Here is a 17,457-nt window from a genome sequence, read left to right as displayed (position 1 = left end):
GGTACCGTCTCCTGGTGAAAAGGCAATTTACTCCCAAGTAACAAGTACTAGAGACCAAGAAAAGCAGGACATGCTTTTAATCAATTCTACTCTGGCTGCCTTTAAAACGGAAAAGAGAACCACACGGCTGGAATACGACTTCCCCCTCAGCCACTGCCGGCACCGGCCGATATCTGGAATGATGGCAGTTGTGATAGTGGTACCTTGTCCAGCAGGCTAAGCTTAAAATGGACTGTTTGAACGGTGATTTTTTTTTTAAAAAAAATAATGCTTCCAGGAGTTAAAACAGCTGTCCCCTGTTTTTGGTCACCAGCAGGTCATCAGATGCTGACAAAGGTTTTGAGGTTCCTGGTTTCTTGGCTTCCCAGCGGTTTCCCCCAGGAGCCAGCTTGTGTTCATTCTTACAAAATCCACAGGATATATGAACTCCATATGCTGTCCCAGGACAAGACAGAAGGGCTTGGCAGATGGCTCTGTTTTATAAGGGGGTGGGGGGGTGGGGGGAAGGAGTGCAACCAAGAAGCTTGGATCAATATTAGCCTGGGACTTGGGGTCAGTGTGAAGTAGCAGAAAGTCAGGAAAAGAAAACTCAATTCGTCAGAAACCCTTTCAGATAAGATAACGTATCCAGATCCACATAAGAGGAAGCAGGGTGAAAAAATAAAGTGATTGTAGGAGGCGCCATTCAGCCCAATTCATAGCAAAATGTGCTCTTTTTTCCCCTATTTTCTTTCCCTTGCTCAATCATTGGAGAAACCTGGGGTTTCACCCACCCACCCACCCAACAAAGTTGGGACTGTTGTGATCCGCCAGCAGCCTGCGGAGCTGGCAACGGAGTCAGACAACCATGAGGCTGAGGAAGAGCGTGGGCCAGTCCTGGAGGCTGGGGAAGGCCCGGATGAGGGGTCTGCGTTGGAGGCTGAGGTGGGGCCAGGGCCATCGGGGAGTGAGGTGCGGACTCCAGAGCCTCCAGAGACAGATAGTAGTGAGGCAGAGGAACAGGAGGAGCCTGTTCCTAATGCATGCATGAGAAGAGCTACCAGAAGGCAAGAGCAGCTCAAGCAAGGAGGACGACTAGGGAGTAGAGCCAAGAGATGATTGCCCTCCCTCCATAAGGCTTAAAAGACCAGCAACGGCATTTGGGCTTTGCCGGAAAACAACGTTGATAGCTTCATTTTCTTGCACTTATTTTGTATCGGTGTCTTCTGAACTTTTGCCAAGAAAGGCCTTTGGCAGTTTGCATAATTGGACCAAGGTTGGTGATAGGACTGAGGAATTTGTGTTGGGAGGAATTTGCCTTAATTTAGTTGAACTACGCTGGGAATGAAGTAATTCTCAGCTGTTCGAATAAAATTTGTTTGTTTTTACACTGACTGAGTTTCCTACTACCTACTTGGGCCTCGGTCACAACAGGGACTCTTTTCAAAGCAACGCTCAACCTAATGCCCAAGCAGACCAAATGTGGGCACGAAGAATGAAAATTTGAGGAGAAACTAAATCGGACTCGTCTTTAGAGGAACCGTTTCTGCCTAATTCTAGGAAGCCCACCTTAAAAAAAGCTCACCTACCTGCAAGACGTAATCCAGGGCCAAGTGCCGGAAACATTTCCTGGTGATGGTCAGCGTGCCCGTGGCCTCTTCTACTTCGTGGGGTTTGTGCCGTGGGGCTTGTGCGTTCTTGACCAAAGCGATCTCCATGTCTTCTCGGACTTTGTCGAACTGTTTTTTGGTCTCCTTGAACTTGCGGACATCCCTGCCGAACAAAGAAAAGTGGTGGGCATTAGCTTTGTTGACTTCAGCAGCAGGGTTGAAATGCTACTGGTTCAGACCAGTTCTCCCGAACCTGTAGTTAAAAAATGCTACCAGTTCGGCCAAACTGGTAATGTTGACGATCAGCTGGGGGACGATCAGCTGTGACACACGATTTGTATTAGCTAGAATTATCGGATTTCCTGCTTTCTAGCTAATCTAAATCGCGTGGCACAGAGGATTCCCGCTCTCGCTGTTCTACTTACCTTTGCAGACTCGGAGTGTTCCATTTTTAGCGCTGCGCAGGTGCGCCTCAGGTGCGCATGTGCACACTCCGTAGCAGACTCACAGAACTAGTAGCAGAATTCAGAGAATTTCACCACTGTTCAGCAGCCCGCTCAATACCAATAATGGCCAGGTTGGTCTTCATTGGGTGTGTCCAACCACTGGCAACTTTCGGACTTCTACTCCCAGAATTCCCCAGCTGGTATGGGGAATTCTGGGAGTGGAAATCCACAGGTTTAAATGTTGCCAAGATTGGACAAGGTTGATCATCACAAGGTCTGCTTAATGCCGGCGCATCCGATAAGGCTGCCGTTATTAGAGAAACTGAACTTCTCAAAAATACTAAACTTTTTCTAAGCCAAGGTGAAAAACATTACCGGTGGCCCTCAACTTATGACCACGACGGACTCCGAAATCTCCATGGCTTAAGCGTGTTTGGGTGTGTTTTGGCCCCGTTTTTTATGACCTTTCTTGCCACAGTTGTTAAGGGAATCCCTGTGGCCGTGAAGCAAGCAACACGATCGTTGAGTGAATTTGGTTTGGCCCCTTGACCTTTTGCGTGTCCGAAGGCTGCAAAAGATGATCACGTGACCCGGGGAACACTGCAACCGTCATAAATATGACTCAGTGGCCAAATGTCTGAATTCTGATCACATGACCATGGGAGATGCTGCAATGGTTGCAAGTGTGAAAAACGGACATAAGTCACTCTTTTCAGTGCCTTTATAACTTCGGTCACTAAATGAAGGACTACCTGTATATGGGGCATGCACCGGTCAAATGTTTGCCCTGAAAAATGCAAATATATGCAAAGACTAAGCAATAATGAGGGGGACGTGGTGGCGCAGTGGCCAAGATGCTGAGCTTGTCGATCAAAAGGTCGGCAGTTCAGCGGTTCGAATCCCTAGCGCCGCATAATGGGGTGAGCTCCCGTGACTTGTCCCAGCTTCTGCCAACCTAGCAGTTCGAAAGCACATAAAGAATGCAAGTAGAAAAATAGGGAACCACCTTTGGTGGAAAGGGAACGGTGTTCCGTCCGCCTTTGGCATTGAGTCATGCCGGTCACATGACCACGGAAATGTCTTCGGACAGCGCTGGCTCTTTGGCTTTGAAACGGAGATGAGCACCGCCCCCTAGAGTCGGGAACGACTAGCACGTAGGTGCAAGGGGAACCTTTACCTTTACCTTACGCTGAACATTTAAGCAGTAGAGTGGAGGAGAGAGAAAATCTTTTAAGTTAAAACTAGCCATATTTTTCACTTTTCGAAAGGAAGGGAAATCGTTCCATCGCCTTCTTTTTCCCATGCGGTATCTTCAACACGAAGGAGGCGTGAACCTGGGCCCAGGAAGTTTGCCTGAACTAATAATTCAAGTCGAGTTCAGATGCTTGTCTTTTAACCCACTAATAAGCCGTGGCTCCGATTGAGGAACAGGATCGCAGAATGGTGAAAGGGAGGGTCTTCTAATTATTTCCCAGGAATTCAGAGCCCCAATAAGTAGAACCAGATACTCACTCTTTCACAAAGTTGTTCAGCTGTTGCCGGACAGATCTCTGAGCTTGGTCGAAAAGGATCTAAAGACAGAAGGAAAGACCAAGCAGAGAAGGAGGGAAAAAAGTGCAGAAAGCATTTAATTCCAGATCGTTCCAGCAATCCAATGGTTTTTAAATGGAAGACTCTTTACATAAGCCATTAGCTAAGACACCAAAAGTGTTCAGTAGGATCTAGTCCACAAGTAGGACAATCAATAGCAGTGGCCCATTGTTTATCTCCCCACATCATTACTTAAGAGACAGACTACCGTGTTTCCCCGAAAATAAGACCTCCCCAGATAATAAGCCCAATCAGGCTTTTGAGCACATGCACGAAAATAAGCCCTCCCCCCAAAATAAGCCCTCCCCGAAAATATTTAACCGCATGCGCAGCCGGTCCCTGCCATTTCCTCTGGTTCCGGTTAGGGAGCTGGAACTGGAAATCAGGTAAGATGGCAAGAGGAGCCCCGTCTTGCTCCAGGCGCCCCAAAATAATAAGACCTCCCCGAAAATAAGGCCAAGCGCTTATTTCGGGGTTCAACAAAATATAAGACAGGGTCTTATTTTGGGGGAAACACGGGACTTCTCAGCCTGGAAGTTCCAGGCCTAACAGTCATCGTTCTGTCTTACACAAAAGAACGCTCATAAGTTGGTTAATCGTGCAAAAGAAGGGCTACCTTTTGTCCCCCCCCAAAATATACAACACCCCGCTACACCGGATAACTATTTTACTTATATGTCTACTTATAAAAAGGATAGGCTGCTGTTCTGTCTGAAGGGCAGCCAAACCAGGTAATAAAAAACGCAAAACCAGTTGCATTCCCCACTTGTTCCTATAGAGGGCACCCTTGCTCAACAAGCCCATATCATTGCTGGCACCAATATGAAAACTTATGTCTAGCAGCTGCTTCTAATTTATTCAAATCTGCGATGACTATGTATTAATAATACCTTTTCATTTTTTTTTTCATATTTTTTTTTTACTATTCGACCCATCAAACCTTTTCTCAGCATCTTAATATTCTAGGCAACTTCAAAAAAGGCTATTTGCCCCATCCCGTCTTCTCCTGCTTCTTATATTAATATCATGTTCCTTTCTTTTTTAAAAAAATACTTTCTTTTATAAGAAGGTGAGAGCAATTCTCCAGTTTCAAATTCCAACCAACCCCCAACCCCCACCTCCCTACAGCCCCACATCAAGTTTCTGGCTCCTGTCATTTTTCTGGCAATAGGATAGAAGTGGTATCCCATTTGCCTTGTTCTAAGTTGTTTCTTTGGCAGCTTCTTTGGCACCCCAGTGTTGGCTTCCCATCCAAAAACCGAACTAAAGTCCTACTTTTTATGAGGCCAACTTGGCCGCAGAGGTAGTCCCCACACCGAGTTGTATCTGTGGGGGTTTTCTCAGAAAGAGAAGGAAAGTAGCTTCTTTTTCCTCCCACGAATTCTTTTGGCTTCTGAAAACTCCCCTGGGTGCATGGCGCATATACTTTCCTCTCCTGCGCCCCAAAACCCTGGCATTCACCTCCTCCGCGCTTGAAATAACCCAAATGTTTGTTTATCCAAGTGTGGTTTTCCTGCGCTATTCTTTGAAAATCCTTGCAACAGGCGGCCTTTGGGCAAGCAAGAGGCCTGAAGCACCCATCCACCCTGCTGGCAAAAGGGGTAGCCTTAGCCATCACCCACCCTTGGAAGACTTTTAGCTCCATCGGCGCCTTTGGCCAAGGGGACTTAGCCCAAGAGACCGTACCAGCTTGAAAACCTGTCCTGAGTGGGTTGTAAATGCAAACAGATGCCAGCATTTAGGAAATACGAAAGACCACCCAGCTTGCCATTTTTTGCCCTGGTGATGTGGACGAAAAAATAATAATCATACACACAAAGCGTGTTGCCCAAAGATTCCAAACAACGCAGGGATGTGTAACGCAATTGCACGATAGCTCCTAGCAACCTGCTGTGACCCAGGCCCAAGTAGATAGTAGGAAACTCAGTCCGTGAAAAAAACGAACAAACTTTATTCGAACCGTCTACCAAAGTCCACCTTGGAATTCTTCTCAACCAAGAGAGTAACTCGATTTTTGAGTCATCAGTCACGAGTGCCCGCTTGCCCACAAGAGCGCCTTAGTCCAGCCCACCTTGAATTCCTTTCTGCTCTTAATTCCCACTCACTTCCCTCGACCGTTAGTAGTTGTAGAGAGCTTAAGCTTGCAATAAATATTTATACTCATCTGAATCTTCTGATTTCCCCGGCGCTGGACAACCATTCAAGAAAACAGTGACTTGGAAAAAGTTCACAAGAGTCCAACCAGGCAAACCGAGGACGTTTTCCTAGTTAATACCATAACGCCACAGTCAACCTACACTTCTCAGTCAACCTGTGGGAACTCTCCATCCCGCAATGGAATGACGGTATCCAGGCTGAATTATTTAAACTAGCAAGTAGGGTAAAGTTGTCCTTTGGTTCAATTCAATTCAGTTCTGGGACAGTCCGAAAAAGGATTTGGGCAGTTCATGGAAGTCTCTTGTGAAAAAGGATGGGATTTATTTATTTTTTTAAAAAAATCCTATTTCCCATCCATCCTTATAGATACAAAGATCATCTTTCAAACATCAATAAGATCATCTAGAGATAACCAAGAGCAACCGAGATGATTAGGGGACTGGAGGCTAAAACACGAAGAACGGTTGCAGGAACCGGGTATGTCAAGTTTAATGAAAAGAAGGACCAGGGGAGACATGATTGCAGTCTTCTAATATCTCAGGGGTTGCCGCAAAAAAGAGGGAGTCAAGCTATTCTCCAAAGCATCTGAATGCAGGACAAGAAGCAATGGGTGGAAACTGAACAAGGAAAGAAGCAATTTAGAACTAAGGAAAAATTTTCTGACAGTGAGAACAATTAATGAGTGGAACAAGTTGCCTGCAGAAGTTGTAAATGCTCCAACAACGGAAATTTTTAAGAAGATGTTGGATGACCATTTGTTTGAAGTGGTGTAGGGTTTCCTGCCTGGGCAGGGGGTTGGACTAGAAGACCTCCAAGGTCCCTTCCAACTCTGTTTTATTATTATTATTTGCAGAGAGGTGCAATATTCATTTCCCCCCAAAAAAAGAATGAAATATTTAGATTGAAAAAGAACTTGGCTTCACCTTAAAAAACAAAAACAAAGAAACAACTCATGATTTTAAACTTCTCAAGTCGTTTTCTTGGCTTCCCAACTAGGCTTGGAGCTGATTGTATAAAATAAAAGTTTCCAGAACGCCTGTCTCTTGCTGCCCACCCAGTTCCAAAGTAATCACCAAGATTTCAGGATGTGAATCACTAAGATGGAGATGTTCGATGAAGTCTCGGCTCCAAGACCAGCCCATCTATGAAGTCAACCTAATAAGCCAGTCTTGAGGGGTGCCAAAATTTCAGGGTGGCATCACACAACATTTTTCCAGTGAGGAGTGTGTGTGTGTGTGTGAAAGTGGAACCAATTAACTAGAAAGTTTACGGTTCCATTAAAAAAAAAAAAACACCCCTCTTTATTTTGTAGAAGTAATTGTTCCAGTTTTTTGCATTCTTTTGGGAGTGCGTGTCCCCAGTGTTAGTGATTTCAGCTTTAGAAGCATAAATTTTGCTTCCGTGATGGCGTCTCGCATAGCATTGCTTCATTGCCTAAGTTGCAACAGTCCGTAAAAGCTAGAAATGATCAGTCTGTCCTTCGGCAGAAGATGCTTTTCTTAGCAAGCAGTGCAGGAAGCAATGCTGCTGCTATCCTTCTTCTCAAGCCAGAGTTAAACTGGTCATAGCTTCCTACTTTACTGATTCCGCCGGGGGTGTTGCCAACCTTGGCAACTTTTAAGACTTGTGGACTTGAATTCCCAGAATTCTCCAGCCAACCAAAGTTGCCAAGGTTGGACACGCTTGATCCAGGCCAGGGGTCAGCAACCTACAGCTCTGGAGCCGCATGTGGCTCTTTCATCCCTCTGCTGCGGCTCCCTGTCGCCAGTCAGCTCCACAATTGATAGGGCTTCCGGTTAGGATAGGTAGAGGAAAAAGGATGCCACGCTAGGAGGAGACACTATGGTGGGTGGAACCGGACTTCCGGTTGGCTCCAGAATTTGAATGGGGGGGGGAGCTTCCGGTTATGGCCTTTGTGGCTCTTTTGAGTGTTTAAGGTTGCCGACCCCTGGTCTAGGCTAAACCAGATTCTTTGTTGCTCTTCCAGAGTCCAGAGCAACAAAGATGAATAAGGGTTTGGAGGCTAAAACATATGAAGAACTTGTTGCAGGAATTGGGTATGTCTAATCTAATGAATAATAAAAATAAATATAATAAATAAAAATAAATAATAAAAATAATAAAAAGGGACACGGTGGCTAAGATGCTGAGCTTGCCGATCAAAAGATCAGCAGTTGAGCGATTCAAATCCCTAGCGCCGTGTAACAGGGTGAGCTCCCGTGACTTGTCCCAGCTTCTGCTAACCTAGCAGTTCGAAAGCAGGTCAAAAATGCAAGTAGAAAAATAGGGACCACCTTTGGTGGGAAGGGAACAGCGTTCCGTGCGCCTTTGGCGTTGAGTCATGCCGGCCACATGACCACAGAGACGTCTTCGGAGAGCGCTGGCTCTTCGGCTTTGAAACGGAGCTGAGCACTGCCCCCTAGAGTCGGGAGCCAGTAGCACATATGTACGAGGGGAACTTTTACCTTTTTAGTCTAATGAAAAGAAGGCCAAGGGGTGACATGATAGTAGTGTTTCAATATTTGAGAAGTAGCCAGAAAGAAGAGAGGGGGTCAACTTATTTTGCAAAGCACCCGAGGGCAGGACTAGAATCAAAGGATGGAAACCAACCAAGGACAGAAGCAGCCTAGAACTGAGGAGAAATTTCCTGACAGTGAGAACAATCGATCCGTGGAAGGGGGTTGCCTCCAGAAGCTGTGGGCGGCTCCATCACTGGAGGCTTTTAAAAAGAGATTGTCCATCTTGTCTAAAATGGAATATGATCTCCTGGCTTGAACCGCCAGCTCATCAAGTTGCAGCCCTTCTTCCTGGCATGCTAACTTTCTACATGCAACGATTCCTTTAGTATTGGGGCCATCCGTTCTCCTCACCTGCAGGGGTGTTTATATCACCCCTCGGTTGTTTGTCCACATTAGCCTTTGTTATTCTTCCTAATTTCTACATCGAAAGGTTTTTTTGCGGGGGAGAAGGCAATGTTAGGCCCAACAATTTATTATTTATTTATTTATTTATTTATTTTGTCACGACATCATATAAAAAGATTATATAGTATATAAACATATATATGAGTAAATATTAGGAGGTATAAGCATCTATATATATATAGGAAGAAGAAAAGAAAAATAATAGGACAGGAACGGTAGGCACGTTTGTGCGCTTATGCACGCCCCTTATGGTCCTCTTAGGAATGGGGTGAGGTCAATAGTAGAAAGTTTTTGGTTAAAGCTTTTAGGATTATGAGAAGAGACCACAGAGTCAGGTAAAGTATTCCAAGCACTGATGATTCTGTTACAGAAGTCATATTTTCTGCAATCTAAATTAAAGCGGTTGACATTAAGTTTAAATCTGTTGGTTGCTCTTGATTATTGCAATTAAAGCTGAAGTGGTCTTTAACAGGAAGGACATTACAATAGATGATTCTGTGAGTTAAACTTAGGTCTTGTCGAAGGCGATGGAGTTCCAAGTTTTCTAAGCAATATCATAAAATAAAATAAAATAAAAAATAAAATAATAAATAAATAAATAAATAAATAAATAAATAAATAAAAATAAAAATAAAAAATAAGCAATATCATAAAATAAAATAAAATAAAAAATAAAAACAATATCAGACCAGACCGGCTAAGGTCTCTTTTTCTCTTTCTCTTCTCTCCATTCCAGCCCCATCCTCATCCCAGCAGCTGCCACGAGCAAAATACATTTACACGCAGCAGAACCTCCCATCCACGAGGCGCTCCCGGCAAGCACCAGAAAAGCAGAAGCAGCAGAACCCTCACCACTACCAAACTAATCAATTGAAGAGTTTCCAAGCCGAGTCAACCTCGGGTTACAAGGGGCCTTGCGAGAGAAGCCGTGAAACCAGTATCTTCAAACAGGGGACACTGGAACTCGTTCTTTGACATGGCTGGCCTTTGGGCTTGAGGCAAGAGGAAGACAGGGCCTCCTGCAGCAGCTCCCCCCACCCACCCACCAAGAGAAAAATCCTGGCTTCCCTTGCGCTCAACCATGCACCCACATAACACCCTGCGGGGCGCACAGCTTCCCCACCCTCTCTCCCTGCATTCTGCTTCTGCATCTCCACCGTTGCCATGACAGATGCTCCGAAGTCCTGGGGGGGGGGGAAGAATTTTCAACTCAGGTTTTCCTCCCCGTCGCAAGAGGAAACGGACAGACGGGCTAGAGCAAAAACAGGCCTGGAGAAATGTTAAAAAGCTTCCTCCATTGCTTTGCCTTTCCTTCCTTTTTGGAATCCGCTCGAGCACTCAGGGACGGATTTTATGCCGTCCCTTCCCTGCCCTCAGCCTTCGCCTGTCTCCAGAGACGGATTTCAATCCATCAAGGAAAAACACACACACACAGAGTTCCTCCCTGCTCAGACCTCGCAACCCCTGGGAGCAAGATCTTCTCCGTTTTCCCCCCTCCCTCTCTCCCAAGAGCATCGTAACCCTTCCGAGTCGTCCACTCCCTCCGTCTGGAGTTCGGCTGCAAGCAAGAGTTTTGGCCAGCCTGAGGCTAAGTCAGCAGCTTCTACGGAACCACCGCCGCCGAGCCCTGCCCTGATGAACTAATGGGTGAGTGAACACAAATGTACTTCTGAGGTTCAACATGCAACACAACGCAGGTCACTTTGCACGAAGGCTGGGTTGCTGTTTTTTTTATTTCCGCAAAGTTAAATTTGATTTCCCTCCCCCTCCCTTTCCTAAGACCTTAAAAAACGGTGTATCCCTTAATCAGGGAATGATGTCAGTGGGGAAATCCAATTTTTTTTACTACCTGGTCCTTGAGTGGCTCAGACTGCTAAGACAGTCTGTTATTAACAGCAGCTGCTTGCAATTATTGCAGGTTCAAGTCCCACCAGGCCCAAGGTTGACTCAGCCTTCCATCCTTTATAAGGTAGGTAAAATGAGGACCCAGATTATTGGGGGCAATAAGTTGACTTTGTATATAATATACAAATGGATGAAGACTATTGCTTGACATAGTGTAAGCCGCCCTGAGTCTTCGGAGAAGGGCGGGATATAAATGCAAATAAATAAATAAATAAATAAAATAAATACCGGTTCTGTGGGCGTGGCTTGGTAGGCGTGGTGTGGCTTGGTGGGCGTGTGGTGGGAGGATACTGAAAAATCCCCATTCCCTCCCCACTCCAGGGGGAAGGATATTGCAAAACCTCCATTCCCACCCCACTCCAGGGGAAGGATACTGCAAAATCCCCATTCCCTCCCCACTCAACAAGCTCATGAAATTCCAGGCTCAAGATGGTTTTTTTTTTTTAGACTGTAGGAGTTTTCCGCACGATGCAAAAAATTCAAGCTAGGGATAATGTCGGAGCGCTCAGATGTGGATCAAAAGGGCTCACTCATTACATACCGCCTCCCACATTATCCCGCTATTGGCTAGAAAGATTCAGCTGCGGGTTTTGTGACCCCCCTCCAAGAACCCTCCCTGCACAGAAAGCAACTCGGGAATACGACGCCACTCACCATGTGATAGTTGACCATTTCCTGCAAACTGTCTCCAAATTTATCCAAGCATTCCTGCAGAAGGGGGGAAAAGGATATATAGGAGCTATTAATTCCACGCAATCAGATATCTAGAGAAAGGGTTATTTGTATCGGGACATCCTACATCTCTGGTCGAACTGGTGAATTGTAACGGAGGCCAAAAACCCATCAAGCAGACTGCCTAGCCCAGGGGTCACCAATCTTTCGGACCTCAGGGACCGCTAAATTCATAATTTTAAATCCCGAGGACCACTAATATGAATTTTTAAAAAAAGATAAATAGTATTTAGTGCAATATAAAAAAATGCAAATAATTTTTTCTGCGCTGAGTCCTTCGGGAGAAGGGCGGTATTATAAATTTAATAAATGAAATAAAATGGACCACCAAAATTTTTTTGCAGACCACCAGTGGTCCGCTGACCGCTGGCCTAGCCAGTTTGTTTGTTTCTAGTTGTTGTAGTGTATGGGGAGGGGGGGGGGAAATAGTTCTCTTCTGGTGCTTTTTCGTTTTTTCAAGAGGCAACTGGCCGTTCTCGTTTTTCTCTGAAGACGTTTCGCTTCCCATCCGAGAAGCTTCTTCAGCGCCTTGGACTTCGGAGGCTGAAGAAGCTCCTTGGATGAGAAGCGAAATGTCATCAAAGAAAAACCAAAAAGTCCAGTTGTCTCTTGGAAAAAAACAAACAAACAAACACCTTTAGGACAACCTAGGGGCGGGCTTCAAAAATTTTAGCAAGGGGTTCTCTGCCCAGTTGCTGAGTGGGTGTGGCCATGGTAGGCGTGGCCTAGTCAGCCTCCTACACTATGGGGGGGGCGTTTTTGCCCTCACTGGGCTCCGGAGGCTTTCCTCCAGCCTCTGGGAGGGCGAAAACAGCCTCCCCAGGTTCTGGAGGCCCTTCCCGAACTTCCGATAGGCCTGTTTTTCGCCCTCCCCGAGCCTCTGAGCATGCCCTGCACTTAAAAGGTAAAGGTTTCCCTCGCACATATGTGCTAGTCGTTGCCGACTCTAGGGGGCGGTGCTCATCTCCGTTTCAAAGCCGAAGAGCCAGCGCTGTCCGAAGACGTCTCCGTGGTCATGTGGCCGGCATGACTCAACACCAAAGGCGCACGGAACGCTGTTCCCTTCCCACCAAAGGTGGTCCCTATTTTTTTCTACTTGCATTTTTACGTGCTTTCGAAACTTCTAGGTTGGCAGAAGCTGGGACAAGTAACAGGAGCTCACCCCGTTACACGGCAGCACTAGGGATTCGAACCGCTGAGCTGCCGACCTTTCGATCGACAAGCTCAACGTCCTAGCCCCTGAGCCACCGTGGGACTCCTGGGAGGGGACGGGAGGGGTGGGCAGGGCCAGCCAGGAGTGTGATTTGGGGGTTCTCTGAACTGCACAGAATCTTAGCCAGAGGTTCTCACGAACCCCCGTGAACTCCCAGCAACCCACCCCTGGGACAACCAATGAGCTAGATGATTGAACATCTCCATAGAGGTGCCCTCTGGCAGCCATAAGGGGATTTTTCTAGGGAGCTTTTCCTGGGAATTTTGCATCCTGCAGGGGAAGACCATACTGAACTGACCCCAAGCCAGTCCATAAAGAAAGACAAGGAATCAATGCTCACAGAGGCCATAGACTTTGATTTTAAGGCGGTTAGATGTTCACTTGTTCCATACAGAGTGTGTTATTTCACAGGAAGCTGCTGCGCCTAAATGAAAACCAGCTTCCCCTGGACTGTTGTCCTAAAAGCCACCACCAACCCCAGCTCATCTCCTCCCCCCCACACCCGTGCCTGTCTCCCCTCTCCCAAATAATGGATGCTCACTGACCTAGTTCAGAGCAGCCAGCAGCTTCGCGTTCTGCCTTTTTAGAAAACAACACAATTTCTTAAGACATCCAATGGCTCGGATATTTTTAGCTACATGCGGAATTTGTGGATGTGCGTGTGTGCTTGTGGCTTAATTGCGAGTTACAAAAGCCCAGACATTTTCATTTCTATTTATTCTTCGGGCCCCAAAATGCACGGAGCTAGGAATGTTTTGTACCTTTTTTTTTAAATTGTTGTTGTTGTCGTTATTATTTTTTCCTTGCAATGTTCAGGTCTGATTTGGTGCCTTTATTTAGAACACTCGTCACAAACATAAAGCTCCAATGTGCTTATTAAGTCACTGCTGGCTTTCTAATAACACGAATAATATTTTCATTTTTGGCCAGTGGGGGTTGTGTTCAAACAATTCCAAATAGGATCGAAACATCAAATCTGTTCCTCAGATATAAAATCATATGTTGTTTTTAACGTGACACATTTAACCCAGCAGGTGCTTTCACCCACCATCCTAACCTTGGTTGCACTAACCAGAGTTAATCTTTAGTAGCTTAGCACTTTGTGAAAATCCATCTGTCTGCTTCCCTGCATTGTGCCAACACACAGGAAATGAGTAAATTCAGTAAGTGGGCACAGCTATATTATTAAACTCAAAAGTTGAACCCTCCTGTAATAAATCTATGACCCCCTGCTTCTATCCTGCTATTAAAGAACTGAAAATCTGAGGACCTTCTTCCAAATACTTAATCAAAATCAATTTCTTTATTATTATTTTTTTGTAATTTCAACCTGCTCTGGCGTAAAAGATAACATTATTCCATCCACTTTCAGACAGCCGAAGCAATAGCAAGGAAAATATCTTTTATTCTATGGCTATCTCGACATCCATCTTCCGTTTGTTGCCTTGTGCCTCATTTTCTATCACTCTTATTCTCCAGTAAAGACAAAATGGAAGCACGTTCCAAATCTTGCAAGATCAGCAAATGTTAGGTGATCTCAAGGCCCCCTTAACTCCTGTGATTTCACACGTGAAGAATGAAACCATAACCTCATAGAATCTGTTTTTGTGAACACTTTTGGCCAAAGTTTCTTTAAAAAGATACACACACACACACAAACCCACAATGTAATAAATGTCTCTGTGTGATCAAAATCAGAACCTCTGTCCCTTCTAAGCACAGTATTGCCAAGTTCAAAAGTTGCCTCTGAACGAGACAGACAAACCAGCGAGATCGGGAAGACAGAAATGGCAGAGCTGCGGGTTTTTTTCTCGAAAACTTGACAAACTTTTTGAGTTGTCGGGACTTCCAGCTCCCAGAATTCCCCAGCCATCATTCGGTTTACTCTGCTGTCGTTTATATTAGCAACTAACAATCGACACCAAGTCAGCATTTTCGTACACCCTCAAAAAAAAAATTTGTTTCCCCCACGTTGTCATTTCTTACCGAGATCATTTCGTCTTTCTTGCATTGCTGGGAGAGATCTCGGACTCCGCCGACAAACTGTTTGTTGGTGATGATGTACGCTTTTCCGGCGTCTACCATATTGCTGCATAGCTTTACCAGCTGAAAAAGGGAAAGAAAACCACCAGGTGATGACATCATCCAACCCATCGGGCTTTGGTTCCCACATCAGTTCAGCGAGAGTCAGTTGGGTAAGGTGGCAGCTGAATGGGGGACTGGAGTTCTTTATTGCCCGGCCAATGTCTATGTACAGATGTTTGGACTACAATTCCCAGAATCCCTTGCTCAAGGAAATGGAATTCTAAACCTCTTAGTGGTTTGCCCCTGGAGCACAAGTGACAAACGATACCAGAAATTATATATTCAGTTGTGTCTTGCATTCTGGGGGAAAAAAGGCAGATTTGCAATTCCACCACAGGGGGAAAAATTGATTCCAGCGCTTGGAATCTTCCAAAAAGTTCGGTTTTAGCCAAAAAGGGCTTGCAAGGGCCAGACGAAGAATGAAATCCTGACTACAGACCCCTGCTCGCTCTGTTCCCAGCATCTGCCAAGGCAAAGACTAAGTTGCTGGCAACCTTCTCCGCACTGTTGCATCTGATTCCAAGGAATAAAAGCAAACAGATGCAGCTCCCGGTCACATCTGGCGGCCAGATGGGCAGTAGGGAGGCTCCCGACTCAGCCTCTGGAAAAGCGAAGGAGGCAAGCTCTTGCTTGCAACGTGGCAGTTTCTGCAGTGCGGTTTGGGGGTTTTTTTTGACCGAAAGTGAAGCAAAGCTGTGTGTTATTTGCAACAGGAGCTCTTCTTTAGGTGTGGGGAGGCAGGGGGGCGGGGGAGAAGAGCCCCAAAAATGCAATTAGATGTTCACACTAATTGTGGCACATCCCTCTCCCACAACCAAAAAACAAGAAGGCTTTGGCAGAGGTACGCTATTTGGAAGAACCGCACGTGCCAGCTACCGCACAGACCATTTGCACTTAAGCCGAATGAGTGTTTCCTGGCTGGTCACACCCATCTATTAATTATTATTATTATTATTATTATAAACTTTTATTCATTAAGCATGAAACTCAAGTCAAGGGAACATTTAAAAATGTATCACAAATATCAGGCTGGCTCCGATACGGGTTGCTGGCAGCCTTCCTAGGTATCAACCAAGTATCTTCTTAAAAATGTATGTTGTTCGGAGTAGCTCAGTCTTTTGCAGCTTCACTGGCGCTACCGCAGGAAGCTGTAACCTCTTGATGTATTTTTGCCAAATTCTTGGACGTGGTACCAAGATGACAATGGGCATCACTCTTACACGGTTGTTGTTGTTGCTGTTGTTATTTCCATGCAGCCCAGCCTCAACCTTCTGCCTTCCACATCTAGGATGATCCCAACCAGTGGTGGGTTTCAATTTTTTTTTACTACCGGTTCTGTGGGCGTGGCTTGGTGGGCGTGGCAGGGGAAGGATACTGTAAAATCTCCATTCCCTTCCCAATCCAAGGGAAGGATATTGCAAAATCCCCATTTCCTCCCGATCAGCTGGGACTTGGGCAGATAGAATTATGGGTGTGGGCACGGGCGCGCGCAACTCCCCCCCGCCTCCCTCCTGGCACGCAATGGCAAAAAGGTTAGCCATCACTGGTCTAGGGTCTCCTGCTTGAGCAGGGGGCTGGACTAGAAGACCTCCAAGGTCCCTTCCACCTCTATTCTGATTAATTAATCAATTGATTATGGGTTCTTGAGAAGATCTTTTTCCTTCTTACCTTATCAAGCTTGACTTCTATCTCCACAACATCTGTTTCTACTTCATCAATGGTCGCCCTGCAAAAAAAAAAAAAAAAAAAGGGGAAAGGGAGATTAAAACACCAGCCAGCCATCGCAGACAGAAGCATCAATTACTAAGTCAGGAGAAAGTGATGCTATGACAGCAGAAAGACAGGAGGGGAGCAGAGGAATGGGAGCACTCTTTGGCCTGAAGTCTGTGTGACATTACCGGTTGGAGATGCGCTGTTAAATTAGCAACTTCATCTCATTGTTTTTATCCGTTCAACTTCTGAACTATTTCTCCATCAATTTTGGGGCTCATTTTGTAAGTTAGGCCCCAGGGTGTTGTGACCCAGGCCCAAATAGATATTACCAGACACAGTCAGTCCTAAACAAACATATTTTATTAGAACAGCTGAGAATTACTTCATTCCCAGCTTAGTCCAAATTAAGTTCAAAACAAAGTCCTTCAGAAAAAGTCCTTCGGCCTTATCACAAACCTTTGTCTTCTTTGGCACCCTGCCAAAGGCTTTTCTTGGCAAGAACCCCACAAAGTTATTATTTTATTTATTTATTTATTTTATTAGATTTATAAACCGCCCTTCTCCCGAAGGACTCAGGGTGGTGTACAGCCAAAGTAAAAAGAAACAATGTACAGTTAAAATAAAATTAAAAAACTTATTATACAGTGTGGCCGAAATTAAAACAGTTAAAAAATCTAAAAAAACCCAATTAAAACCAGAGAGAAATTTAAAATTTAAAACTAAACAATTTAAGAAAGCCCCGCACGAACAAACAGATATGTTTTCAGTTCGCGGCGAAAAGTCCGAAGGTCAGGTATTTGACGTAAACCAGGGGGAAGTTCATTCCAAAGAGTGGGGGCCCCCACAGAGAAGGATCTTCCCCTGGGGGCCGCCAGCCGACATTGTCTGGCGGACGGCACCCTGAAACAGGAGACAAGAAACAGGAGACAAGAAACAATTGTAGCAACATTGCCTTCCTACAAAGAGCCCAAGAGCCCTCTTTTAAGCCTTATGGGAGGGGCCAATCATCTCCTGGCCTTACTTCTGAGTCATCCTTTTTGCTTCAGCTGCTCTTGCCTTCTGGCAGTTCTTCGCATGCATGCACTAGGAACAGGCTCCTCCTG

The 17,457-nt window shown here is 45.5% G+C and overlaps 1 protein-coding gene across 1 annotated transcript in view; it reads right to left on the bottom strand.

Moving 5' to 3' along the window:
* The window catches only part of ACAP3 (ArfGAP with coiled-coil, ankyrin repeat and PH domains 3), a 102,842-nt gene that overhangs the window by 48,509 nt on the left and 36,876 nt on the right, over positions 1-17,457 (bottom strand). Inside the window, exons 2-6 of the mRNA XM_058160879.1 lie at positions 16,310-16,367; positions 14,543-14,662; positions 11,266-11,319; positions 3,548-3,606; positions 1,569-1,752 (exon numbers count right to left, since the gene is read on the bottom strand). Coding sequence (XP_058016862.1) covers positions 1,569-1,752; positions 3,548-3,606; positions 11,266-11,319; positions 14,543-14,662; positions 16,310-16,367 — 475 coding nt within the window. The remainder of the gene's footprint in view (positions 1-1,568; positions 1,753-3,547; positions 3,607-11,265; positions 11,320-14,542; positions 14,663-16,309; positions 16,368-17,457) is intronic.

This window comes from Ahaetulla prasina, chromosome 18, assembly GCF_028640845.1.
Source record: "Ahaetulla prasina isolate Xishuangbanna chromosome 18, ASM2864084v1, whole genome shotgun sequence".
In the NCBI taxonomy this organism is placed as follows: Eukaryota; Metazoa; Chordata; class Lepidosauria; order Squamata; family Colubridae; genus Ahaetulla; species Ahaetulla prasina.
Note: the sequence above shows the minus strand (reverse complement) of the source record. Positions and strands in the feature narration are given on the sequence as shown.